Source organism: Engystomops pustulosus, chromosome 3 (genome assembly GCF_040894005.1).
Source record: "Engystomops pustulosus chromosome 3, aEngPut4.maternal, whole genome shotgun sequence".
Classification (NCBI taxonomy): domain Eukaryota; kingdom Metazoa; phylum Chordata; class Amphibia; order Anura; family Leptodactylidae; genus Engystomops; species Engystomops pustulosus.
In genome coordinates this window covers 121,918,331-121,946,306 of record NC_092413.1, presented here as the reverse complement: position 1 = coordinate 121,946,306, position 27,976 = coordinate 121,918,331, and the positions used below count along the sequence as shown (strand labels likewise).

The window sequence follows — 27,976 nt, the reverse complement described above, 5'->3', positions numbered from 1 at the left end:
AGTATATGGTAGCAGCGATCTGACCATCTAGGGTTAATGTACCCTAGATGGTCTAAAAGATAGTGAAAAAAAAAAGAAAAAAAAAAGTTTAAAAAATAAAAAAAATTAATAAAATATTAAAAATTCAAATCACCCCCCTTTCCCTAGAACTGATATAAAACATAATAAACAGTACAAATCACAAACATATTAGGTATCGCCGCGTCCCAAAATGCCCGATATATCAAAATATAAAAACGGTTACGGCCGGCGGTGACCTCCGAGGCGGGAAATGGCGCCCAGATGTCCGAAATGCGACTTTTACACCTTTTTACATAACATAAAAAATAAAATAAAAAATGATCAAAATGTCGCACAGACCTCAAAATGGTAGCAATGAAAACGTCGCTTCATTTCGCAAAAAATGACACCTCACACAGCTCCGTGCGCCAAAGTATGAAAAAGTTATTAGCGTCAGAAGATGGCAAAAAATTTTTTTTCTTTTTTGTACACATTCGTTTAATTTTTGAAAATGTATTAAAACACAATAAAACCTATATAAATTTGGTATCACCGCGATCGCACCGAACCAAAGAATAAAGTAGGCGTGTTATTTGGAGCGAAGAGTGAAAGTCGTAAAAACTGAGCCCACAAGAACGTGACGCATGTGCGTTTTTTTTTCAATTTTTCCACATTTGGAATTTTTTTTCAGCTTCGCAGTACACGGCATGTTAAAATAAATAACATTACGGGAAAGTAAAATTTGTTACGCACAAAATAAGCCCTCACACAAGTCTGTACACGGAAAAATGAAAAAGTTATGGATTTTTGAAGTTGGAGAGCGAGAAATGAGCCGAAAAACCCTCCGTCCTTAAGGGGTTAAGGGGCAAACTGTGCACCACAAACAACTGTGTTTTTAAAACACAATAAAACCTATATAAATTTGCTATCACCGCGATCGCACCGAACCAAAGAATAAAGTAGGCATGTTATTTGGAGCGAAGAGTGAAAGTCATAAAAACTGAGCCCACAAGAACGTGACGCACGTGACGTTTTTTTTTTTCAATTTTTCCACATTTGGAATTTTTTTTTCAGCTTCGCAGTACACGGCATGTTAAAATAAATAACATCACGGGAAAGTAAAATTTGTTACGCACAAAATAAGCCCTCACACAGGTCTGTACACGTAAAAATGAAAAAGTTATGGATTTTTGAAGTTGGAGAGCGAGAAATCAGCTGAAAAACCCTGCGTCCTTAAGGGGTTAAAGTGCAATTCCAATACACAAATACTTTGCATTATAGTAGGAGATAGTAACACTATAGAAAACACCTAGTTTGCCATGACTGCTTAAAGTAGATATCACAGCTTATTTGTACAGAGCACGATAGAAAAGCATCCACAGATCTTGAGTCGGCTCCAGACTATTGATGTCCACGGGGTTGCTGTAAAGCATATCACTCAATGTCTAGTTTAGGTAAGGTGGTGACTGCCTAATTTTTTCAAAACAAAGGTTTGCAACACATTTACTTTACAGGATACAGCCTAACTTGCTGATTGGTGGGGGTTTCAAATATGGGACCCCCCACGGATCACGAGAACGGGGTCCGTTGCCTTATAGATGACCAGAGCAGACAGCCACGCATGCCATCTCTATGGCTCTAACGGAGAAAGCAGAGCGCCGTGCTTGTACATTTCTGCCAGCTCCATAAAGATATATGGAAAAGCAAGACAGGGGCTTAATTGCTATGACTGGAGAACCCCTTTAAGCTATTTTTGAGAAAGTAGATATATTCTCCTTAAAATTGGGGCTTTCTGGTGCTACAAAGATCTACAAAACCATTAGTGCCTTTAAAAATGTAAAAGGTATGTAAAGATAAATGCCTTTCCAGCAGAGTGATATTTCAAAGTAACTTCACGTTTATTAGATACCAATATAAACCACAAACCTGTGTAAACCGGTTCAAAAAGGATCGAGGTAGTCCTTTACGACCACCTCCTTGATGGAATGGATTCTGGCAACCAAATATCTTTGTTTTTTCATGCTGCACCTGAAAGCTCATGCCAAGTTCTGGAATGTACACCTCAGCTCGATGATCAAAGCAGGCATTGAGCCCTTCCAGCACAGATTGAGATGCTAGATTAAGCTGGCTCACAAAAAAATAAAAAATAAAAATTAATGAAGGTTTATTCCACATTACAAATGAATACTTGCAGTTAGTGTATTTCATATCTATGTGTAGTAAAATAAAAGGGGCAATTTGATTCTCAAATAAAGAAAACTTACTTCATCCAATACAATCCAATGTCCTGCTTTTAAAGCTGAAAGAAGAGGTCCATCACGCCAAGAAAATTCTCCCCCTTTGCCCCCTTCAATAGGAAGGTCAGTGCCAAATAAATCTGTAACATCCTTCAGTTCCAAATTAAAAAAAAACAAAAAAAAAAAACTAAGAATACAGTTTACATTTTAGAAATAAAGCATTGACTATACACAGACTAGGAAAATAGTGTCAGTTTTCAGATTGTGCCGATTTAACAGTAATTTTGGGGAAAATGCAAACATAGAAAATTACTCACTAATTAAAGTAACTAAAACTGATTATTTAAATAAAAAAACTGTCAGATAAGGACAAACATAAACATGAGCATTCCACCAACACAAGAAGAAATGAGAATGCCTGTGAGGATAGTCTACCATTAGTAATATGAGGGTAGATGTCATTTAACCAACAACATACACAGAAAAAGAAAAATGCTACATACAAGCTTTGAGAACTTGTCAAAAGAAAAAAAGTGGCCAAGTGCCAAAGACAAATCTAGCTCGATCCAGTATGCTCGAAGGAAATTATTTATCAATTCTTATGTTATAAAAGTTAGTTTGTATGATGAAAAGTTTTCCAATATACTTTCTGTACCAATTCCTCACGGTTTTCTAGATCTCTGCTTACTGTTATCCTATAGAAAGCTTCTGTGTTTATTTCCAGTGGACAGAAATCTGACCATGGTCATGCATTCACACAGCTCGTTATAACACAATGATCTGATTACTCATGATACTGAGCCATGCAAATGTGTGACCACCGTCAGATTTCTATCCACTGGAAGTAAACATTGATTGCTGTCATCCCAGAAAAACCTTCTGAAATAAAAAAAAAAAAATGTTAGGAATTCTAAAGTACCGTATATACTCGTGTATAAGCAGAGTTTTTTCAGCACAAAAAATGTGCTGAAAATCCTCAACTCTGCTTATACACTAGTCAATAGGCAGCCCAGCACTTAAAAATAAATAAACTTATATACTCTCCCTCCGGTGGCCGCGATACACAGCGCTGTTCCCCCGATGTCCACGCGGTTCCTCTTCTGTCTTCTATCTTCCTCTGTCTTCTGTCTTCCGCAGGGCGCCGCCATGTTCTTCTCCGGCCGCCGCATAGCGACCACGTCATACTATGCGCCTGCCGGGCGGGAAGAACATGGCAGCGCCCTGAGGAAGACAGAGGAAGATAGAAGACAGAAGAGGACCCGCGCGGACATGGGGGGAGCAGCGCTGTGTATCGGGGCCACATCGGGGAGTATATAAGTTTACTTTTTTTTTTGTTAGTGCTGGGCAGGCTGGATACTTAAGGGGGCAGGCTGGATACTACTGGGGGCAGGCTGGATACTACTGGGGGCAGGCTGTATACTTAAGGGGGCAGGCTGTATACTTAAGGGGGCAGGCTGGCCATATACTGGGAGGCAGTAACCAATGCATTTCCCACCCTCGGCTTATACTCGAGTCAATAGATTTTCCCAGTTTTGGTGGTAAAATTAGGGGTCTCGGCTTATACTCCGGTCGGCTTATACTTTTTTTAAAAATCATAAAAACAATATTAATTAGCCAAAATCATAATACTCTTAAGTTGAGCCACCATCTTCTGTATAAAAAGAAATGCAAAACTTTTCAAATAAGCCATTAAGCTGTGTTTTTTCATCCTGGTTGATTTCCTTTGAATCTAGTTTAAAAAAAAAAAAAAAAAAAAAAAAAAAAAAACTTACACAGCATTACATAGAAAATGTATAAATATTCACAGGACAGTACCGTTTGCTCAGAAAGGTTAATTCGAACAAGATGATTTCCAGAAGCTTTAGCCAAAGCAGTGACAAGGCTGGTCTTGCCAACCCCAGGAGACCCCTCTAATAAAATAGGTTTGTTGAGTTGCATTGCTCGCAGTAACCTCTGTGCATTCATTGAAGTGGTTTCTGATTCAAGGGCATAGTCCACTACAGAATCTTCATGAAATGCAGGACCTTAAAAGCAAGGAAAAGAATTAAAGCACTACCCAGGATTTATTTTGTATACTCAAGGTTAAGCCAAGCAGAGCATTAGATGAAGCATCTAATTTTACCAGAAAATACTGGGAAAATGTGTTGACTCGAGTATAAGCCTAGGGTGGGAAATGCATTGGTCACAGCACCCCCCAGCAGCCTTCTCCCCACTGGAAAAAATGCCCAGCAGGCTTTCCCCCACTAGTAAAATGTCCAGCAGCCTCCCCCCACTAGTAAAATGAATGGGCATTAGTCTCCCCCCACTTGTGAAATGCCCTGTAGCATCCCCCCCCCAATAGTGAAATGCCCAGCATCCTTCTAGAACCCTAGTGTAATGGGCTGTGGGCATCCTCCCCCCCCCCCCCCTCAAAAAAAAGAAATTGTGATTAAAGAATTGGTTTATACGAATGTACTAATTGATGGTTCATTAGATATTGTATTAAATATCTGCATAATAAAAATAACCATGTAAAGATCGAAAACAATAAGGACCATGATTAAAAGGTAAAATTCTGTAATTTTAGCAAATGAAACTTTATTTTACATCCCGAAAAAAACCTTTCAATTTATTTGCTGCAAATTAGCTGCTGAGGGTCATTTACCTCTGGTTATATAGAAGGGGTGGATGCCGAACAAGTTTTCCAACGAATACATCTTTCTCTGTATGGCTTTCTCATACAATTGTAGCTCTAACCGTACATCTTCAGTCATTTCAATAATAGCTGAAAGCTTCTCATGTAAAAATTGCATACATTGTTGTCTAGCAGATACGGCAGAAGAAGCACAGCTAGATGTAGTACCTACAAAGTAGGAAATAGTTTTAAAGAGAACATACCTATTATATTTCACTGGGTCTTTCAAGTAAAGCAATAAACTCCAAACAGTTACTATTTAAAAAGGCACTATATGAATAGAAAATTCTACATGGTATTTCATCTTTACACAAGACCTCCATTTCAGAAAACATTAAGGCAGTGGTTCTCAACCTTTCTAATGCTGTGACCCCGCAATACAGTTCCTGCTGTGGTGACCCCAAACCATGCAATTAGCAGCAAAAACACAGTAAAATTGCGGCTCCGATGGCTTTAGGCGACCCCTGGTTTTGGTCAGGGGTCGCCCCACTGGGGTCCCGACCCACAGGTTGAGAACCACTGCATTAAGGGAATTATAAACATTTCAATAAGAAAACAAACCTACCTGATCCCAAGCCATCAATGTACACAAGACAAGCCGCATGTATCAAAGCTGTGACGGTATTTAGGGCCGTTCCTTCATATGCTTTCTGTGATAACTCATTTCTTACAGTGACATTCATGAAATTCACCCAGGAGAGTACATCTCGAATACTAAGAATACATCGGCGTCCAAATTCTTGATTCGTCAACCATTCAATAAAATCCATGATCATATCTTCTAGAACTAAAGACATAGGATTTGAAACTTTATTGATACCTGAAGTAACATAACCACTGTATTCTCCAGGTCAAAAGAATTCTGTAGACACCACATTCGTACAACTTTAAAAATCAATTTAAATAAAGTTTTAAAGTTTTTTTGCCTTTTCAAAAACAAGTAAAATATGGCTGCACATTTCAAGGAAAAATTCTAGTCTTTAGTTGTATAATTTTGGAGTTTTTAATTTAGATTTCTGCTTGGTGTTAAATAGAAATCAAGGACTTTTCAAACATTTTAATTACTTTTACCATAGGGACAAAATATTGTGCTATGCATATGGACCAGGTTCTAAGCATTTTAATTTGTCCCACATAGGTAGTTGGACATGTAATCATTTGATCACTAGTAAAATACACTCCATTGCTCTTGTAATACTAGGCAGGGTCTTCTAGGCAAATGAGAGCAAACCTGTGGGTCCATATTAGTAATTATTGTACCTCTGATACAGAACTCATGTGGAAGTTAAATTATATTTACTCATACACAGCTCCCTGTACACTATTTGCCCATTACTAGCTACTGATATGGGAGTAGCCTAGGAGATCACACCCCCCGCCCCTCCTCCCCAAAAATTAGGATCCTGAACTGCAAATTTCTTTACCATTAGAAATTGGACTACCTAACTAGGACACAAATAGTACAGAAAAATCCAGCTCCAAGGCGACAGTCCAATAAAAATTCTAGGTTTATTAATATTCAAAAATCATTAAAGTGGTCCTGTCTAGGACTTATTACAAGGAAGACAGAAAATGACGGTCTGCAGGTAAAGCCTACGCGTTTCAAAATATCTTACTCATGAGCAAGATATTTTAAGTAAGATATTCTAAGATATTTTATTGAAACGCGTAGGCTTTGCCTGCAGCACAATGTCAACAAAAATGCAAATCCATGCAATTGAATGTGCAAGATATATTAAGAGTAAAATTAGTCATAAAACGTATTATGTTCCTGTGTCTTTTTTCCCCCTTCCTTCCTTATTTAAGCAGATTGTGTAAATCAATATCCTGTATCCATTGACAGCTGAGAACTAAAGGGAACTGACAAAGTGATAACATTGCTCACTGCAGTGTTAAAAAAAAAACAGCACAAAGTAGCAGTTTTTCTTTATGAAGTATATTACTAATCTGTGATATAGATTTCTGAAATAAAAAAAAAAATGCTTCAAAAGGTTTTTGTTACGCTTTGAGAATACCATTAATATGTATAACAAGTCTTAAATTCTATTTGGTGTTCATGATTTTACAAGCGCAAGTTTGAGAATAACATGCAGATAGACAGCAATCCTGTAAATAACTGTAAAAAGTACAGGGAAAGTGCTTCAATTATTATCAATACTTCTGACTCAAGAAATGTGACCAGTGTACTTTCAAATTTCTCCTGGAAGCCTAATGGCACAATGTTTTATGTTAACTTGTACTCATACATTAGACTGTGTAGTTTATTTAACACCAAAATAATATAAGATGATATTTGTGGACAAAGGTCGTCTGTGTGGTACCAAGCACATTATAGAATTCTAAGAGTAATAGAAAATTAATCTTACCATTGTCATCTGAGAAGGAAAGACACATTTCTGGATTTAAGTTGTGCTTGATGATTTCAACAAGATCACAACGATCATTACTTTGTGGACACCAAATCTCAGTAAATCTGTTGCGGAGAGCAGGTGAAAGCTGGAAAAGAACAGAATCCCCCAATTTTTTTAAAGGATAATGCATAAATACATACATACATGTTTTGCCACAACTGGTATTTTTGCAAAATGGAATGGCAAGTTATCGCCAAATAACCATTTACATTTTTGAAGGAAAATACACACAAAGTCTTGAAGTAAATCTACCACCAGGATCAAGGATTGTAAACCAAGCAAATTTACATGGTCGTGTATGCCCCTTATGCCGTGGTTTTTTTTAAAGTGCTTTCAAAATTATGCAAATAAACCTGAGGGGCTCTGGGCTCCATAGAAGTTAATTGAGCCCAAAACCCTCAATGGCTCATTTGCATAATTTTTAAACCATTTTAAGCCTCTCTGGATGCTTTAATTTAGTCTCCGTATGCAATTATCAGCTATAAGGTGTCTGTAACGAAGCTTTATGGATAATCCTTGCTCCCATGACAGCATTTGTCACTGGTACAAAGAAAAATTTTGTCTGGAGCTTCAATTATAAAATATACCAACTTACATACAAATTAACTTAAATGAACCTGTCACACATTTTTCACAAATACAGCTAGTGGCAGGTTCATATAGAGCCCTAGTAACTATTTGGCACCCTTTTTGTTAAAAAATGAGTCAGAGTTAAACTTGCCTTGTATCTAGGGATCTATAGAGCGAGTCGGGGGGCGTGATCTAATCTCTTGTGACCAGGGTGACATCACAGGTCCACCTTTAACAAAAAAAAATGCTCTAGGAGCTGCTTACTAAAGTAAACAGCTCCTAGCGCTACCCCAGATATAGCAGTGTTAAACTGCTAGCTTTATCGGAACCTTCCGTTCACAGTGGTCCATCGTATTCATGAGTGGTTGGGACTAGGAGGCGGTGACTGCCGCATGAAGCCTGTTAGTCACCGCCAGCCTATGGCGTAAAGGAGCGCCCGGGGAAGAAGCAGCGCCTCAGACTGTCCCCTCATGAATTAGCCAGACCGCTGTTAGCTGGGTCCGGCATTCTCAGGGTATGGCACTGCAATGTTTATTAGCTTTATCGGTATATTCCGATAAAGATAGCAGTTTAATATTGCTGCATCTTCTTAGATTAGCTATAATAACCACAATCTACGATTATCCCCATATCCCGTGGAACAACTTATCTACTACCCCCATACACGGGGAACCTCCTTGTTTTCATGATATCTATCCATATATATTTTTTAATTTATTATTATTTTTTGACCTGAGGAAGCACCTAAAGAAGGTGTGAAACGCATTGTCTTGTTTTACTTGTCTTCTGGAAAAAACTGGATCCTACTTTGTAAGAAAAGAACATGCCAGCGCCATTTGTGTAGGTCCACTTTTTCCCAATAGTGGTGCGCCACACGACGCACCATTATACATTTGGTTCAGTGTTTGTCAAATATAGAATTCAATAATGCTGTGCTCTCTTACCTCCTTTTTTCCAAAGTCCCCACCAGGGTTCATAGTAGACAAAATTTGAAACTTTGATCCAGCCGTTAACAGTTCTACTTCATCATCATCCTGTCTGCTTCCTTTTTCGGCTAATACCAGTGTCTTTTCCACTTCTAGAACACTAAATTATAACAACAATTCTCTATGACTTTACCTGTTAAATAAACTTGTAAGATCACAAAAATCCCAATTTTATAGGGTTTCTTTTTTTTACCATAAGTTCTCATTGTCACATGGGAAGGGAAGGAGTTTGGGGAAAAAAGGGAGCTTTATCACAGTGGTATAAATTCTGACACTATGCTTTATCAGTTCATGCAAAGAGCAATAAGAACAAAAAAGGATAGCCAATAGTAAACCAAAACCAATACATCTTGGGGCCAAAAAGAAAAATATTAATACTGATCGTGTCCAAGAAACTACCACCAGGCACCCTCGGATACCTTTCTATGGCCACAAGCCAGGAGCTTATGGTTGAGGTAGTAAGTTCATATCCAGCATTCCCCACCTCTGAAACAGCAAGAGAAAAAAAAAAGGAAGGAGCGATCAACCTTGGGATCCAGCTTGGTGCAGCTCAGGTAATTTGCCTTCCAGTTGTTAACTCCCAGAGGGGTAAGCAATATTCTGCTTGGTCCACCATAGAGATCTAAATGCTGTATGCCTGCTCAGCTCCCCCAATCGTCTCCATCCAGAAATATTTGACTTCTGAGGGCACCACGCACCCTGTGTCATCTGTTTCCCAAAAAACTGCTTTCCTTCAGGAGAGACTGGCTTTAGGGGTTAATAGCTAACAAGGATACTTATCTACAACTATTTTTCTAGATCCTTATGATCTGGAAGCTGGACAAGCTCAACTCAAAGGAGGAAGCTTTTAGCTATAGGTCATTAAGGCATGGGATTGCAGATTAGGAGTTCTAATAGGCACCTGTTACCCAATAAGGGTAAAAATACTCCTCTCGGCCAAGACTTCAGATGCCAACAGATAAATGGTATCATTGGCAGTCTCGCTGCCAAAGCAAACAGAATGGTGGAGGAGCTGAAAAGAGCACTCACACGCATAGCTGGCTAGTTGGTGACCCATGTCAACAAAACTCCTGCAGGAGCAGTGATGCTTTTGGCACTTGCTAAAATTTAAGGGAAATGAATGTATGCCTTCTAGACATTAGGCTAAAACCCGATTAGAATAGCGTTTGTGGAAAGAGTACAGCCCAAAGCTGCACTTTTTCCCTACATTATGGCTGGCCTATAACTATGTTATTGTGTTCCCCAATATTATAACATAAAGAGAAAGAAACGATTACAGAAATTCAATGTGCACATAGCACTGCAAGTATTGCCTGTTTGGAGCGCCAAGCTGAAAGGAAATGAGCACTCCACAAGTAAAGCAGGCTTGTGGGGTATTAATACTGTAGTAAAAAAAGAGGCTAAAACTATCTATACAAGTGCAGGTAATGGCAAGTGATTATTATTAGACAAGTAAAACTGACATGTATGTTTTTCACAATCTCAAAGACGATAGAGCTGCAAAGATGAAGATGATGATAACAAATAAAAGGATTTATTTGCTTTGGCGTTAAATAAGGATTGTAGCCAGGACCTAACCAAGGCTATAATAAAATTGCAACAAACCAAATATGAACTTACCTGTTTAATCTCTCTAGAACTGAATCATCTGCAAGTGAGATTTCATCCAACAAGAAAAATCCATCTTCTCTCATAGCCAACACTAAAGGACCATCATGCCACTCAAACAGCTTTGAACTCTCATCGTCTTCATCATCTTCCATCTACAAATTATAAAAGAAAATCTGAACTAGAGAATACATATTAGTAAGCAAACCAATACTAATCTTTCATGAACAAAAACTTACTTTGTCCTTAGACCTGTGTCTGACAGGTCGCAACCCTCCCAGAAAATCAGAGGTTTCCATGTGTTGGTGACAATTAACAGTGTATAACCTCTGGTTTCGTAGAGCTGCAAACAATTGGCAAATGGTGGTTTTGCCACATCTATCAAATAATAAAAAAAAGATAGATTTAAGTGCATTAAGCGAGCAAACATAGTACAAGTGTATTTTAATGGAAATGTTATTTTACCCGGTATCGCCTACAAGTAAGACAGGCTCCCCAAACTCTAATGCTCGACCCACAAGAACAGCAAGCCGTCTCATTCCATAAGTCCATACAACATGAGAAAAATTCTGATCCACATCACCACCTATATCAGACAATCGTTCTGCAAAAACAAATACATTATACATGTTTTCTATATTTGAAACCAGTGTCTTAGGCTAAAATCTCTGTAGTATGTGGTTCATTTATGCTACAGTATGTCTCCTTTGAGAAGTGGTTAAAAGTCTGTTCTGTATGTATTTTTTAGGCTACATACTCATGAAATTGGGCAAGCTCACGGTCATGCGAAGAGAAATGCAATGTGACCGAGCAGGGAGGCTGCACTGCCAATTGTAGAACTTGTCCTATTCTTAAGCATTTTGTGACGACACATAGCACACACCTCCCATCCCCACCAAGAAAAAACATGCCGAAAAATTTCCCATTTGCGGGCAGTTTTTGCACACAGCCAAAACCAAAACTTTGTTTAGCTCTACAATATGATATACAATATATTCAGAATATCTATAATAACTCACCTACTGGTGCAGCCACATTCACAACTAGCACACTTTTTTATATAAAATACACCAAAAATAAATTATAACAGCATATACCACATTCTCTGTGGTATAATCTCTAGTTTTGTGCGATTCCACACATGGTGTTTTTGGTCCATTTTTAAGCATGCATTTTCGTTTACCATGCGTTTGGGTGCTTACAACCCGTTTATGAAAATTTTTTTGGAAAATGGACAAAAATAGATGTGTGAAAACACATCCGTTTTTGTCAGTTTTTCTCAATCATCTTAAGATAATTGGAAAACGGACAAAAATGGCCAAAACATGTGCTCGTTTTTTTTTTAACGGACTGCTTAAATACGTCCTAAAAACAGGTTCAAAACAGTGAAAATCACAAACACATTAGGTATCGACGCATCAAAAAATGCCCGACCTATCAAAATATAATAACGGTTTTTCAATGCATTTAACCCCGTAACGGAAAACAAAGTCGAAAATGGTAGTTTTTTGCCATTTTGAAAAATATTTCTAAAATCCATAAAAAGTGATCAAAAGGTCGTACAGTCCTAAAAATGGTAGCATTGATAACTTCATCAGAAGTCACAAAAAATGACACCACCCACAGCTCTATACACCAAAGTATAAAAACGTTATTAGCGCCAGAAGACAGCAAAATTGAAAAAAAAAATTTCTAGAGTTTATTTTTGTAAATGTATGAAAACAAAACCTATACAAATTTGGTATTCCTGTGATCGCAGCAACCCAAAAAATAAAGTAGACATGTCATTTGGGGCTCATATTGAAAGCCGGAAATTCCAAGCCCACAAGAAAACGCAGCAAATGCGTTTGTTCACCAATTTCACTGCATTTTGTATTTTTTCCCTGCTTCCCAGCACAAGGCCTCGACTCAGAATCCACCAGGCCTTTACGGTGGAAGAAAGGTTTGTGTCTGAAAGGAAATGAACATTATCTGTCTCTTAGACCTCATGCAGATATGTGTGCTTAAAGGGGTATTCTCGTCTGGGCATTCACATTCAGTTTGATTAATCTGCAATTAATAAACATTTCTTCAATTAGATGTTATTAAAAAAAAATATTCCTGTGTGAAGATAATTTTCCATAGATGTAGGGATTTGGTCCCTTAGAAACAAGACGGCCACCTCTGCTGAAGGGATTGCACAAATAAACAAAAAGGTTTTGTATATGAAATATCTGAGAATTACTACATGTCCCACAGCCGTCCTGTAGTAATGAACGCTGAATCCAGGTGGTCAGGCAGGGCTCAATAGTACATGTCTGGCCACTGCTGCCTAAATGTGACGTGGTCGTAACCGAGTAAGCTATCTCGTTTCTAAGGAACAACATGGCTATGTTTATGGGAAATTATCTTCACACAGAAACTTTTTTTAATAACATCCAATTGAAGAAATGTTTATATATGGAAGATTAATGAAACTGAATGTGAATGCCGAGACGAGAGTACCCCTTTAACCTGGACATTCTTCATCATAGATGAGCTGTCTTTTCTCTTTTTTCTATTTTTTGTACTCAATGGAATAATAAATACCATCACTATGAAGTGCAATTTGTTATGCAGAAAACAAGCCCATACACAGCTCTTTACGTGTAAAAAAAAAAACAAAGTTAGATTTTTGAATGAAAAAACAAAAAAGGTCCTTAAAGGGTTAACAAACCTGCACCCTGGAGACAACGTGGAAATTGAGGAATTTAGGAAGGTGGTGCCCTCCTCATATTGTCCCCCCTTGTCGGCAGGCAGTAACCTCAATGTCTTTTGGAAAAAGTTTTGGATGACGTAAAGGCGGTCATCTACCCCTCAACTCCGAGCAATTTGAGCAGAGGGGAGAAAAAAAGCCTTGGATTGGTTGAAACAACAACCCAATGATGTGGTGAAGCCTGCCGACAAGGGGGGCAATATAGTCCTTCTTACTCTTGATTATTATGTGATGGAGGCAAATAAACAGTTGCTAGATAGCAATATTTATGAAAAATTAAGTGATTCCACAATGGGATATAGTGCACATCTCCGTACTCTCTTGCGTAATATGTAGTACTAGGGGTCCTCTTTTTTCCGCTGACAGAAAAATTGTTCCCCCTGTCCGCTAAGAGACCTTGCTGGTATCTCCTCCCTAAAATACATAAGTGGTTGGAGCCCCCCTCCCCCCGGACGCCCCATTGTATTCGGGATGGGCTCTCTAACCGAACCTCTTTCACAATACCTTAATTGGCTTCTACGAGCTTTATTGTCCAATGTACCTGGTTTTCTAAAAGATACTAATTCCTTATTGAGAACACTCCAGGACCTCCATAGAAATAAGGATTATAATTTAACCTCTATTGATGAGCTTGTACACGCGTATTCCGCAAGAACAAGCTATTGATGCCATAAGGAAGGTTCTGGTTTGTGCAGACAAAGAAGAGATTTACATCCAGTTCATATCTGATTCGTTGCGGTTTATTCTCACACATAATGCTTTTATGCTTGGTCCAAATTGGTTTAGGCAGAAACCATTTTCCTCTTCCAATCCGTGGACCCCCTTGAAAAAAGGTTATTTTCGCTTTATAGATGATGTGTGATATGATTTTTTTTGTCATCTATTTAAATGAGAACAATGGAATGAACATGAGATTTACCTCCAAGTTTGGAGGTAAAGAACTGGAAATTGTAGATGTATTAGTAAAAGAAAGGGATGGAATTAATGTCACAGAGGGTTTTAGAAAACCTTCAGCCACTAATGCCTTGTTCCATTATAATAGTTTCCACCCCCAACATGTGAAGGAGGCAGTGCCCTATGGACAATTTGTCCGTTTACGGAGGATTAATAATTCAGGGGAGGGTTACAGGAATCAAGCTCGGGAACTATTTGCCAGGCTTAAACAGAGGGGTTACCCCTTAGCCATCATAGAAAGTGCTTCACAAAGAGCAGCAGGTCTATCACGTACAGAGTTATCAAGAAATCGGAGAAGGAGGAAGAAAAATAGTAGATTTGTATTCTCTTTAAAGAACAGCCCTTACACACAAGCTTTACGTACAGCTATATTCAAGAATTGGAAAATCTTGGCGAATGATAGCGATCTAAAGGATCTCGTGGCGGAGAAACCCATCATAGCATTGAGACGGAATCGCACATTAAAAGACTGTCTAGTCAGAAGCAGATATATTAAGAGCAGTGATAACTGGTTGAGGAGTAGCATTCCAAAGGGTAATTTTCGTTGTGGACATTGTTCCTTCTGTATGTCTAATTTATGTTGGTGGAATCTGAGGATAGGAGGAGTGAATTTGGTGGTCAGTGATTTCATAAACTGCAAAACAAAATTTGTGGTAATTGAGATAGTAAAATTCTTAAACTCAGGGGGTGATCATAAAGAATTATTGAAATGTGAATCTAAATAAATATTGAGAACTGGCGCCCTGGGTTCCGGCTGGATTAAATGATAGGAACCAATTTAGTGCATTCTTGTAATCGCTTTTATAAATACACTTTCTCTCTCCTTGTTGCATTGTTTTTAGGCATTGTGGTTGATTTTAATACTGCACATGTATAAATTATGCATTCCAGTTCGACAGTGATACTTTTATAGGTTGTTAGGTTCTGTAAACTTTACATGTTAACATTGTCTGTGCTGCGGGCCAGGTTTTGGCACTCCTTGCGCTTTCTAGAATCTGGTTAATTAATGGATTCTGCACCTGTTTAGCCCACGTCATGAAACAGGAGGAAGTAGATGGTATTTACTCCTCCTCTATCAGTAGGCTCACTGAACCCGAAGAAGCACAGGCAGCACGAAACGGTCCGTTGCTCATTGGTGTCTGGCATAATTTTGCCCCCTGTATGGCTTGAATAAAAAGATATTCACAGTTTGTGGTGAGTGCACAAGTTTTCTTTTTCTTCTGAAGAGGTGGTGTTTGCACCACCATTTGACTGAGCTAATAGTTTCCTGGGACTTGTGGTACCTCAGAAGTAAAAGTCAGTTTTTTCCTCTACAGCGAAGGCAGTGCCAGTTTGACATTTCTTGTTTTGTTGAAACCTGCACCTAAAACCACCTCAAAACTAATTGCGATGCAGTTGTAACTACAAACCATGACCGCACTTCTCAGTCCCCGAGTAGCAATGCAATGACAGCTGGGGACTGAACCACATAGTGGTTACATTAATCTTGACACCAACTTAAACCCAATAGCGCAATAAGACGTACCCTTACATCTTGTTGCGCATAGGGCAGTATGAAGAGAGCTCACAGGCTGAGCTACAAAGATTGCGGGTGTTAACCTTTTGATCGCTGCCGGCAGCATTAACGAGCCAGCGGCGCGTGTGCATCGCCATCTTGGCGCTTATTGTCGCTCCTCGTGACATCATTGGGGAGCGGCGATCTGTTGCCATGACAGCCTCAGGTCACACAAAGATCCGAGGCTATCATGATCTAGTCTACTACAATGTGCGATTTGGACATTATAATAGATGGTGTGCAAAATCCCCATATACTGCCATACTGTAGTATGGCAGTATTTGGTAGGATCATCAGACAACCCAGGGTTAAAGTACCCTTGGGAGACTGAAAAATAGTAAAAAAAAATATATATATTAAAAACCCTACAAATCACCCCCCTTTCCCTAGAAGTCATATAAATAAACTGTAAAAATCAAACACATTAGGTATCTCCACATCCAAAAATGCCCGATCTATCAAAATATAATAACTGTTTTTCACTGTGTTCAACCCTGTAACGGAAAATAGCGCTTTAAGTCGCAAATGGCTTTTTTTGCCATTTTGAAAAATATAAAAAAATCTATAAAAAGTGATTGAAAAGTCCTAAATATAGAAGCATTGAAAACGCCATCAAAAGTCACAAAAAAATTACATCACCCACAGCTCCGTACACCAAAGTATGAAAAGTTATTAGCGCCAGGAGACGGCAAAATGAAGAATTTTTTTTTGTACAGGAGGTTTTAATTTCTTGTAAATGTATGAAAATATTATAAAACCTATACAAATTTGGTATCCACGTGATCGTACAGACCCAATGAATGAATTAGACTGTAATTTGGGACGCACAGTGAAAGCCGCAAAATCCAAGCCCACAAGAAATGCATTTTCACTGCATTCAGAATTTTTTCCCCGCTTTCCAGTATACGGCATATAATATATAATACCATCACTTTGAAGTGCAATTCGCTACGCAAAAAAACAAGCCCATACACAGGTCTTTACAGGGAAAAGTAAAAAAGTTATCGATTTTTGAAGGTGAGGAGTGAAAAATAAAGACACAAAAACGAAAAAGGGCTTGGTCCTTAAGGGGTAAAGTTACATGGAGCAGAGCAAGCTATATCATAATATTACTTTAACAATACATTGTTTTTACCCCAGAGAAACTTCCTCTACTGGGAATGTAACTAGGTAGAACAACCACTTGCATTTTAGGCTTAACATCAACAGTGTTTTTAATGGATTCAAGTAATTCCCAAGAACTTGGATACTCACCCAACTGCTTTTGCATGTTTTCTCTTGAGAAGAGAACCTCTGGTAGCACCTCTTTCTTGAAGCATTTTTTTAAGACTCTTGAAATGACATCTACTTCCTCCTGTTTTCTTACTCTGCCAGCTAGCAGCAAGTAACCTTAATTAAGAAAAACATGGGTCACATGTGGCTCTCTACCAACATTAAAAATTCTGTTAAAAAGGCATAACACTCATACCATCATTTGCCAAGTGTTGAAGCCAGTCATAATCTTTTTCTGTTTGTTCGGATAATCTGTACCTCTCAGCCCATCTGAAGAGATCTCGAAGTGTGATAAAACCGTATTTGCCAGCAAACACAGAGGATCCTCTTCTGTGTGACTAGAAAATGGATACGCAAATTGGTTTTAATTAGATAAAACATTACATGTTAGGTGCAATTTTAGGTTTTTATGTTACACAAAGAAATACTTTACCTGCAAGTCTGACATTACTGCAACCAACTTTGTGCAATATGATGGAGGCAGGCAACAACGTTTGTGCAATATAGTCTCCAGTTCTGCACTTGGTAACTCATCATAATGTAACTCCACAAACCTGTTCCGAAAAGCTCTTGATAATACCTGTTGTTACAAACAATAAAATAATAAATAGTTGTAAAAAAAAAAAAAAAAAAAAAAAATGTACAGTACATTCTCCATAAAAAATTTTTTCACTATATCATACCAGGTTTCAATACCAGGTCTCGCAGTAGTTTTTTTCTATCACACAACTGTTATGGGGGCTGTGATCTGGCTGCCAAATTTGTGGCCAGATCAAGGCCCACACAGAGGTTTAAAGGCACAAGATCATCAGGACATGGCTTGGGGGGGGGGGGACGGGGGGGACTGGGCACTGTATGAGACATGTTCTATATTATGCGACAGCAGACGTTTGGCTTTCTTTTGAGAGGGGAGGAGTGAGCAGTGCTCACTCGGCTGTGTGCTTGCCCAGGTTACGGCCAAGTCAAGCACACATATCTGCATGAGATCTAAGTGAGAGAGAATGTCCATTTCCTTCATGAGACACAAACCTTTCTTCCACCGTAAAGGCCTGGTGGATTCTGAGTTGCAAAAAGCATGAACCTTGGGTGTGCTTTAACTACTTCCTGAGTCTCCGTGATGAAAAGTTCTCTGTTATCATCTAGCAATCTGTTAAGAGCTTCAAGCACGTCTGTAGGAGCCAGGTTTAACTCATCCAATATAATCCAGTAACCTTTTCTCATGGCATGTATTAAAACACCTGACATAAAACAAAAATAATAATCTAAGTGACAGAAGACTAAGCCATGTGATCAACAACACATATGATCAGGAGCTAATTTTACTGTAAGGTATAGTAAATAATTGAAAAAACAGAAGTGAACCATTAAAAGTAAAAATAACATTCTGATGCAGACACTTCTTCTGACTAATTCGGTGTATACACATAACCAAGAAGACTGCCTAAAAATACTACAAAGTTTCACAATAATTTAGTGACAATTTTCACACTTTATACAATGAGTATAGCTGCTCACATGAGGAGTGAAAAGTAGGGGTTTTTTTGTCTTTCCCATCATGACATACCCTTCCTGACACAATACACGCGACAGCCCTCAATTTCTTTACAAGCAAAAAAAAAAAACACTAGAGAAAAGGCCAGCAGCGTGAATGCCTCGATGCTCAATAATGATGGCACCACACAAACATAAAAGACAACCTAGGAAGAACTGCAATATGCAGGAAACACTCACCGTGCATGGAGAGTGCTCAGTCCATGAGCCCTCTCTGAACAACCGCAGCCAACAAGTGACATATAGATATGTCACCCATCATTTAAGGGAACCTGTCACCAGGGACCTCATTTTCACCAAATATGCCTTTCTGCTTTTTAAAGCATTTGTGTGTTATAACTTACCTTGCACCCTGACAAAATCCTGGGGTAGTCACAGGGGCTGGACTTTGGTTTGGAAGCATTTCAAAAAACAACATGTGCCTTGTCTGTGTTACTCCCTCCTCAGATCTTAGCCTCCACCTTTGTGCTCCTGTACAGGTCCACCTCCTGCTCCTTCTCAGAGGTCACAGCCTGGTGAGCGGACATCAGTGGGGGAGGGACAGAGCTGTACAGGAGCACAAAGATGGAGGCAGCCTGCAGCTCAGACAAGTCACATGTTTTTTGAAATGCATCCATTCCAGAGACCAGCACCTAGGACTAACCCAGAAATTTGTCAGGGTTAGTTATGACACACAATTATATTGTAATGCAAATTTTTAGAAAAGGCAAAGGCATATTGGATGCATTTAAAAGAACAACAAGTGACATGTCTGTGCTGCAGACTCCTCAGCTTCCAGCCCCCAACTTTGTGGGCTGTACAGCTCCTCCTTCCTTCTCCATCACAGAGCTCACTGCCTGGTGAACTGACATCAGTGGGGGAGGGAGGAGCTGTACAGGAGCACAAAGGTGGGGGTCAAGAGCTGAGCAGACTGCATAATAGACAAGTCACAAGGATTCTGTCAGGGTGCCAAGTAAGTTATAACACATAATTATATTGTAATCCAAATGCTTACAAAAGGCAGAGAGGCTTTTTTGCACTGCAGGTGTCATGGGCTTTTACATTCTGTATTTAGTGAAAATTAGGTCCCTGGTGACCGGTTCCCTTTAAGGGCTTAATACCCATATAAATTTGGCATTCCAGCTGTCATTTCGAACAAAAATTTAAAGGTGTAAATAATGAAGAAAATTGCGAAAAAATGTGTATTTCACCAACTTTACCACATTTGTAATTTAATTTCCCTGCTCCGCAGTACTTGGCAGGAATGAGATTAAATACAGTCATTGGAAAGAACAATTGAAAATAAGCCCTCATACAGCTCTGTACATAGAAAAATACTGTAAAAGAAACTGGACATAGGATAGAAAGACCATGTCTTTAAAAAAGGTGATTTTAAGCACAGGTTTTCTATCAGGAAATTAAATTTAACTTCATAGAACTAAATAAAGATGAAGACCACTTTGCTAAATGCAAGCACTAAATTCATAATGCCTCTGACAACAGAACACCATACCCTTTGAAAGAAAATGGCAAGTTTAAATGCAAAAACATTTACCTTCTTGAAAAACAAGTTTTCCGCTCTCATCTGAAGTATAGCAGCCAATGTATTCCTGGATGTCAGTGTGCTCATGGTTATTAATCCTTACACAATTATTACCACTAGCATATGCAAGCCATCGGATAAGGCTGGTTTTTCCAACCGAGGTCTCTCCCTGGATGAGCACTGGGTGGTTTCTGTGGGGGGAAAAAAAACAAGTTTTTGTCGGCCGGTTGTGCAAGATGGCACAATTTGTACATAAAATAAGGGAGTCGTCACAGCAAGCTGACACTGCCCCATCAAGATATAAATGCCAAATCCTCTCCTCACCCTCCTACCCCCCACCCACCCATAAAAAAAAAAAAAAAAAAAAACAGGGCAGTGCTTGTTGGTTTGCAATGTCTAACAAATCGAGCATTTATTTATTTAAAAAAAATATATCAATTCAGCTTTCTTGACCTAGTATTCTCAGCTATTCGAAAGCAAATGAGAGTGACACCACTGTGTTTAAAGGACATTTATACAGTGAAAGATGTATCAAGACTAAATTTACCATCTGAGAATGTTCAAGTTTTAATTAAGATAAAGGTGCTCTTACTCCATAACTATTCCTGAACAGCTCTGACACATAGCTGTCCATATACTGTAATATACTCCCACAAGAAAAGATGTAAATGAATAGTCAAATTTTGTTTGCTTTAAATATTCTCCCACAAAGCCATAGCTTCCTGGTATACATTATGCTGTCTGCAGAATGTACTGCACTTAAAGTGTGATAAGTTCACTTGGGTTCCATTTAGAAAAATCAGTCAGCAGAAACTTACCCAATACACCACTACCAGAATGTCGTGAAGCAAATTAACAATTTCTAGATCATTCATCGCACATGGGTCACGGTGGTAGAATCATCCAGGATGTCAACTTTTAAAAGATATGTAAATGTGCTATTTAAAGAGAACCTGTCAACAGGGACCTCATTTTCCTAAAGACAGGTTGCAGAGGCCCATTACAGCTGGATTGCAAAGATGTCTTTCTGCCTTTTCTGTGCATTTGCATTACAATATAATTGTGTGTTTAAACTTACCTTGCACCCTGATAGAATCATGTTCCGAGTGCAAAGTTTGCTTCTCTGTTTTTGTTTTAAATGCATCCAAACCAAAAGTCTGTGCTACTCACTCACTCCACCCTCAGCCCCCACCATTGTACACCTGTACATCGCCTGCTCTTTCACTCACTCAAGGACAGATCTCACAGCTTGGCGAGTTGACATCAGTGGGGGAAAGAGGAGTTATAAAGTAGCGGAAAGATGGGGGCTGAGAGCTGAGGAGCGTGTGAGCAGCACGGACAAGTCATGTATTTTTTTTAAAATGCATCCAAACCAAAACAAACCTGGGACCCAAAACATGATTCTGTCAGGATGCAAGGCAAGTTAAAACACAATTAAATTGGAATGCAAATGCACAGAAAAGGAATATTTGCCAGCTGTAAGTGGCTTATGCAAACAGTCTTTAGTAAAAAATGAGGTCCCTGGTGAGAGGTTCCCTTTAAAGTCACAGAGGCAGAGTGTTTAAAACTAAAGTCAAGCTGTCCCTGCCTTAGAGCGCCCTTTCTTCTGTGATTGATATTGGCTTCTTGAGAGCCAGATATGATGTCGCTGGACACAGGACCATCAATTATAGAGAAAGAAGCAATCTGTGGAAGGGAGAGTTTGACTTCAATGCCAAGTCATGGAAACAGCTGATATCAAATTTGATTTTCTGGATGATGCCACCACTCTTTTAAGCTGTTTGATATAATAAACAACTACTAGTAGGTTATCAGATTCCATTTAGATAAATAATAATTTTCAAAAATTAAACAACATACCCGGCAGAGACCACTCTTACAAGGTCTCGAAGATTTAATTTTACGGAGGATGTTAGAATGTAACTTTCATCAATGGCAGGATCTTTATCTCCTACTGGGATCCAGTATCCTTCGATTTGAACAAACCTGCCTCCGAGAGGCTCAGGAAGAGGCTGAAACATAGGAATATTCAACTTTCTTTGCAGCAAAGGACTATTTTAATTTTAGATTTTGTTTCAGTAATTTAACATTGAATTTACCTGCTTCAATAATGCTTTAATGTTCCCAGGCACAATGTATTGACAAATTAATGACTGTACAATAGAATGAGATGCTCTATCAAGTTGTGTAAGAAAGGAGAGGCAAAATCCCTTAAAGAAAAGAGAGATTAATATATTAAGACACTTGCAAAGTGCAGGTAAAAATAAAAGAATACACACACACAAACAAATGGTTAGCAACTCACTGGCTAGTTATCTCTTATATAATGTAGTTTTCATTCAGAATTCCCTGCAAAATTTTTGCCTTGATTCTAAGATGGACTGAAGCTCATTTAGATGTCCGATTACACCCAAGCACAATGCAGGGGGAGTAAAGGGGTGTGAAGCGCGTAATGGGACACACATCTTCTCCCACATGCATAGTGATTACTTCTAGAAATTAACAGTGGGTATGAATAAGGCATGGTACGCCAGTTTTCTAGCAAACATCGATGACCAAGTGTCCTTTGTTGATCAAGCTCGATTTGCCACAAACCAATGTAATAGTACGTCTGTGCGCAACGTGCTCACGGGTAGAAACCTCTGCATATTTTACCGAACATCCAGTGTTTAGATCTGCAATCATGGCTGGCAACAATCACAGCCGTTTACCCCTTACACACAAAAGCTGCAGGCTTAATCTAACCTAAACAACCAGCGGTGCATATGCATAGCCTTTTTGGCTGTGAACATCGCTCCTAGCAATGTCATCAGGGATCCATTGCCATGACAGCATGAAGTCTGTACAAGACTCCCCACATCATATTTCTGAAGATCTGTTACAATGAAAATGAACGAATCAAACATGTTCGGGTTGGGCTTCAACGTGACCCAAAAGGACCGATATATCTCTATATCTCTATATCTCTATATCTCTATATCTCTATCTCTATATCTCTATATCTCTATATCTCTATATCTCTATATCTCTATATCTCTATATCTATATCTATATATCTATATCTATATATCTATCTATATCTATATATCTATATATCTATATATATATATATATACTGTTATTCCAGGAGGTGAACCCTGTAACTAAAAATAGCACATAAATGCCTGAAACACCACTTTATCATTTTGCAACTTCTAAAAATAAAAAGTTATTAAAAGTTACCATACAGTCCCCAAAAAGTTATCAATGCAAACATCATCACGTACTGCTCTAGGGGCACGACACCTTACACAGCTCCATATGCCAAAGTATTAACCCCTTAACGCCAAAGCCACTTTTCACCTTTCTTGCACAGCCCATTTTTTCAAATCTGCCCTGTGTCACTATAAATGGTTATAACTTCGGAACGCATTAACATATCCAAGTGATTTTAAAATTGTTTTCTCGTGACACATTGTACTTCATGTTAGTTGAAAAATTTTGGTGGCATGTTTTGCATTTATGAGAAAATAAGATATTTGGTGAAAATTTGGAAAAAATCTCGATTTTCGAACTTTAAAATGTTCTACTTTTTCCATACATAGTCATAACAGCAAAAAAACTTAATAACTAACATTAACCGAATGTCTACTTTATGTGGTTTTTTATGCATACTCTTATTTTTGTAGGATGTTATGGGCCTTTGAACGTTAGGTGCGATTTTTCACATTTTCATAAAAACTGCAAAATTGAGGGACCTGCTCAGGTTTCAAATCACTTTGAGAGGCCTAAATAAAAGTAAAACCCCATAAATTAATCCATAATAGAAACTACACCCCTCAGTGTATGTAAAACAACTTTTATGAAGTTTGTTAACCCTTTAATTAATGTACAGGGGTTAAAACAAAATCAGATACAATTTTGAAAGTACAGTACATTTGTACAAAGAAAATTGTCAATTTTGGTTTCCTTTCTTTTTGTATTTTCTGGGGGTCGTACACCGTACACTAAAAATATATTATCTTTATTCTACAGATCACTACAATTACGGTGATACCTCATTTATATAGTTTTTCATTTATTTTTACAATTACTGGAAAAAAACAAATATAGAGGAAATCTCATTTGTTTTTGCATCGCCATCTTTTCGGAGACGTAACTTTAATATTTTTTGGTTGACAGAGCTAGTTAAGGGCTTATTTTTTGAGAGATTTTATGAAAAATTGACATTATTGGCGAGTTTTTCGGGTTTTGTTTTTGCAGCGTTCACCGAGCGGGTCCAATAATGTTTCAGAGTTATTGTACGGATTGTTACGGACGCGACAATACCAAATATGTGGGTTATTTGGCGATTTTGTGTTTTTCCCACTTTATTGCATGTGTATAGGGAATGTTTGTATTTAGGGGACTTTAACTTAATTATTTTTATTAAAAAATGTTTTTATTAAATGTTTTTAACTTTATCACTTTTACAGGTAAGCTTGAACAAGCGATCCACTGATCGCTTGTTCAGGCTATTCTTCACCTTACACAGTGTAATATAGATGTAGTACACCGTGTAATGTAACACACTGAGCATGCTGCGCAAGCTCAAAGTGTTACATCCGGATCCTGCCAGAAGGCACGGACCCGGCTCCCGGAAGGAGGATCACGCAGCCCCGGGCACTGGCAGTCCCGGGGTTGCGATCGGAGCTGCGGAATCCGCCCCCCCCCCACCTGGTAAGTGCCGCGGAGGGGGTCCAATTCACTTTTAATTAACTTTAAATGCCTCGCGGCGTGTTAGGGGATAACACCTGCGATCGAGGAAATCTCCAATCGCGGGTGTTAGAGGCAGGTGACAGCTATAATATATAGCGGACACCCGCAGCTTCTGGCCCCGGCTCCGTTCAGGGGAGCAAATTTTAAAAGGGGAGCAAATTGAAATGCTTTATAGCATTCAGCTATAATACTGCCCCTATGTACAAGAATGTAACTACTATAATACTGCCCCCAATAGGTCTGGTCTCTCTGCTCACTCAGGGAGCCCCGGTAAATGTCTGCTACCCCCTTATGATACAGTAAACCCCCCTGGTCTAATCACGCTGCACCCCCAGCTAGTGTCCCGCCCCCCAAATGCCCACAGCTAGTGTCCCTCCCCCCAAATGCCCCCAGTCCTGTAGCACTTACTGCACACATGTTCCATTGCATCTTTGCCGCAAATCATAGCAAAAACATAATACAATCGCAGCCCTGCTGCTGAACTGGTAATAGGGTGGAGGGCGACTCCTGAGGGTCTGCAGACCGTTAATGGAGAAGCTGCTGTTATACAAGTAACAATGATTTAAGTACCGATCATGCATTCTTTCTCTATTCCACACTATTTCCCTCCCACCCCTGCCTGCTCAATGTACATGACAGGAAGTGGGGAGAGGTGAGGCAGCTGCCTGAGTGTGGAGAAAAGGAGACTAGTACAAAACGCACACAGGCTGCAGCTACCCCTCCCCAGGGACACTGCAGGCAGGGAACCAGGTTATATGAATAAACTTACTGAAATTATTCAGAATGCTAACAAAGGCATTTTTAAAATCTGAATAGCACAGGCTATTACAACTTGCCACAGGATAAAAAATAATATTTCTGGTGACCGGGGTTGGGCAATTTTCAATAAATCTGTTCTAATTTCCGCATATATATGTACCCGACTCTTTGCCTCCTTGGAGAGCTTGAGCCTATTCCTATTATTCACATGCAGCCCTATGCTCACATGCTGCATATATACACAACTTCCTGTTTTCTCACTCCTTCAGTCCATCCTAATGGCAGCCTCCAGTCTTTTTCCTCACAGTCTGTCTCACTGACATACACAGGGAGTGGGGAGCAAGTCAATTTCCTGCTGCAGACCCCTCCTATTTATCTATGCAGAGTGCAGAGACATGTAACAAAGATCATGTCTCATTACACAGCACTAAGTATCAGGGATGAGGAATCAATTGATGAACATTCATGGATTTTTTTATTAAGGCATTAAAGGCACATGGGCAATTTATGTTAAACAGTGGCCAATCCCTTTAAGGAAATAAGCCCCAGGTGCCTGATGAACACCAATAACTTTCAGTTGTGTAAGTGTTCTCTAATTTTAATCAGCGTTCTTTTACAATGATCTCATTTACATATGTATTCCATACTTTAGAAGACATACAATCTATGACATAAGCTTAAAATACTGCCATTTGAATCGTGTATATATTCACAAAAAACTACACAATGACCTTGGCATTGAGGAAATTGTGTGGTGTTCTTTCATTTTGATCTCCAGTATTTATGAAAATAGCAGTTACATATGCTGTCTGTTTACCTCATGAAGAGATCTCTGGATGTTGTTACATGGATTTGCAGCTGCATACCGTAGAGCTCTGCACAACGTACGTAAGCTGAAATGCGGTCTGTGACCTGTGCCATCCATAAGCTCTACAACAGATTTCTTTCTGATCATCAAATAAAAGCTAAATATAAAACATACCACAAGATTAAATAATTAACCCAGCATTTCAAATAACCAAGCATATTTTACCATCATAACCTGGCTTAAATGGACATGGTTTTGAGGAGATTAAAAAATATGAAAAAAAAAAAAAAATGATACATGGAAGGGGACACAAGTTAAATGATAAATTAGAGGCCTTAAAGGGGTAGTCCACTTTAAGAAAATTCCAGCAAAATAATAATTCTGTATCAATTCTTCATGGTTTTCTAGATTTCTTTTTGCGGTCATTCAACAGGAAATTTTATAGGTTTATTTCCTGTGGACAATCACTGGTCCATGGACATTTTGTCCTGCATTTACCAAAAACAGTGCAAACTGCATTATGTGCAGTTTGTATGTTTAGTGTGCAGGAGGCACCAGATTCAGAATTTCTGGTGCACGTCCTTCATGAATCTGAGTGCAACACTTTTTTTTTTGTTTTTTTTTGGTGCACCACCAACCTGGGGCATGCAACACATTTCTGTGCATGAGGTGCACACTCAGACTGTGCACAGGAACGCCCCCTTTTCAGTGCAGTTTAGTGCAGCTGTGACACAAATCTGCCTCGTGCACCACAAATGTGTCTCTGACACTTAAAATACATGTGCAAGCAGTTTGCACTGAAAAGAACATGCAAAGTCAGACAGAAAACTGGCGCAGGGGCTTTAATAAATCTGGGCCTTTAAGGTGCATGGCTCTAATAACTCTGGGTTTTAACCCCTACGGGACTCGGCCTCTTTTGGCCTAAAGGACGCGGCCCCATTTTTCAAATCTGCCCTGTGTCACTATAAGTGGTTATAGCTTTGGAACACTATGAGATATCCAGGGGATTTTGAGATTGTTTTCTCGTGACACATTGTACTTCAAATTAGTTTAAAAATTTGGATGAAATCTTTTGCGTTTAGTTATGGAAAAAAAACTAAATTTGGAAAAAGTTCTTTATTTTCAACGTTCTAAATTCTCTACTTTTGATGCAGATAGCCATAGCGCCCAAATAAATTCATAACTTACATTTCCCAAATGTCTGCTTTATGTTGGCATGGTTTATTAAGATTCCACATATTTTACTAGAATGTTATGAGGCTCAGAATTTAGGTATCATTTTTCAAATTTTTTGTAAAATCACCAAAACCCATATTTAGAAGGACCTGCTCAACTTCTAATTGACACTGAGAGGCCTAAATAATAGTGAGACTCGTAAATTACCCCATTGTGGAAACTACACACCTCAATGTATGAAAAACCACTTTTAAGAAGTTTGTTAACCCTTTAGGTGTTTTATAGGGGTTAAAACAAAGTGGAGGTGCAGTCTGCAAATTGTAATATTTTTTCACGACACATTCATTTTGGGTGGAAAATTAAAAATTTACAATGGATTAAATGAAAAAAAGGCTCCACAAAGTTTGATGCCCAATTTCTCC

General features: G+C 38.8%; 1 protein-coding gene across 2 annotated transcripts in view; it reads right to left on the bottom strand.

Annotated features, from left to right (window-relative positions):
- MDN1 (midasin AAA ATPase 1) overlaps positions 1-27,976 on the bottom strand; it is a 178,012-nt gene that overhangs the window by 95,242 nt on the left and 54,794 nt on the right. For both annotated transcript variants that reach the window (XM_072141954.1, XM_072141952.1), the window contains exons 21-38: positions 26,388-26,535; positions 22,174-22,284; positions 21,935-22,086; positions 20,087-20,265; positions 18,031-18,239; positions 17,435-17,581; positions 17,198-17,339; positions 16,984-17,118; positions 10,952-11,090; positions 10,726-10,864; positions 10,499-10,641; positions 8,837-8,978; positions 7,278-7,407; positions 5,477-5,698; positions 4,882-5,079; positions 4,053-4,261; positions 2,265-2,387; positions 1,927-2,124 (exon numbers count right to left, since the gene is read on the bottom strand). In XM_072141954.1, coding sequence (XP_071998055.1) covers positions 1,927-2,124; positions 2,265-2,387; positions 4,053-4,261; positions 4,882-5,079; positions 5,477-5,698; positions 7,278-7,407; positions 8,837-8,978; positions 10,499-10,641; positions 10,726-10,864; positions 10,952-11,090; positions 16,984-17,118; positions 17,198-17,339; positions 17,435-17,581; positions 18,031-18,239; positions 20,087-20,265; positions 21,935-22,086; positions 22,174-22,284; positions 26,388-26,535 — 2,866 coding nt within the window. The remainder of the gene's footprint in view (positions 1-1,926; positions 2,125-2,264; positions 2,388-4,052; positions 4,262-4,881; positions 5,080-5,476; positions 5,699-7,277; positions 7,408-8,836; positions 8,979-10,498; positions 10,642-10,725; positions 10,865-10,951; positions 11,091-16,983; positions 17,119-17,197; positions 17,340-17,434; positions 17,582-18,030; positions 18,240-20,086; positions 20,266-21,934; positions 22,087-22,173; positions 22,285-26,387; positions 26,536-27,976) is intronic.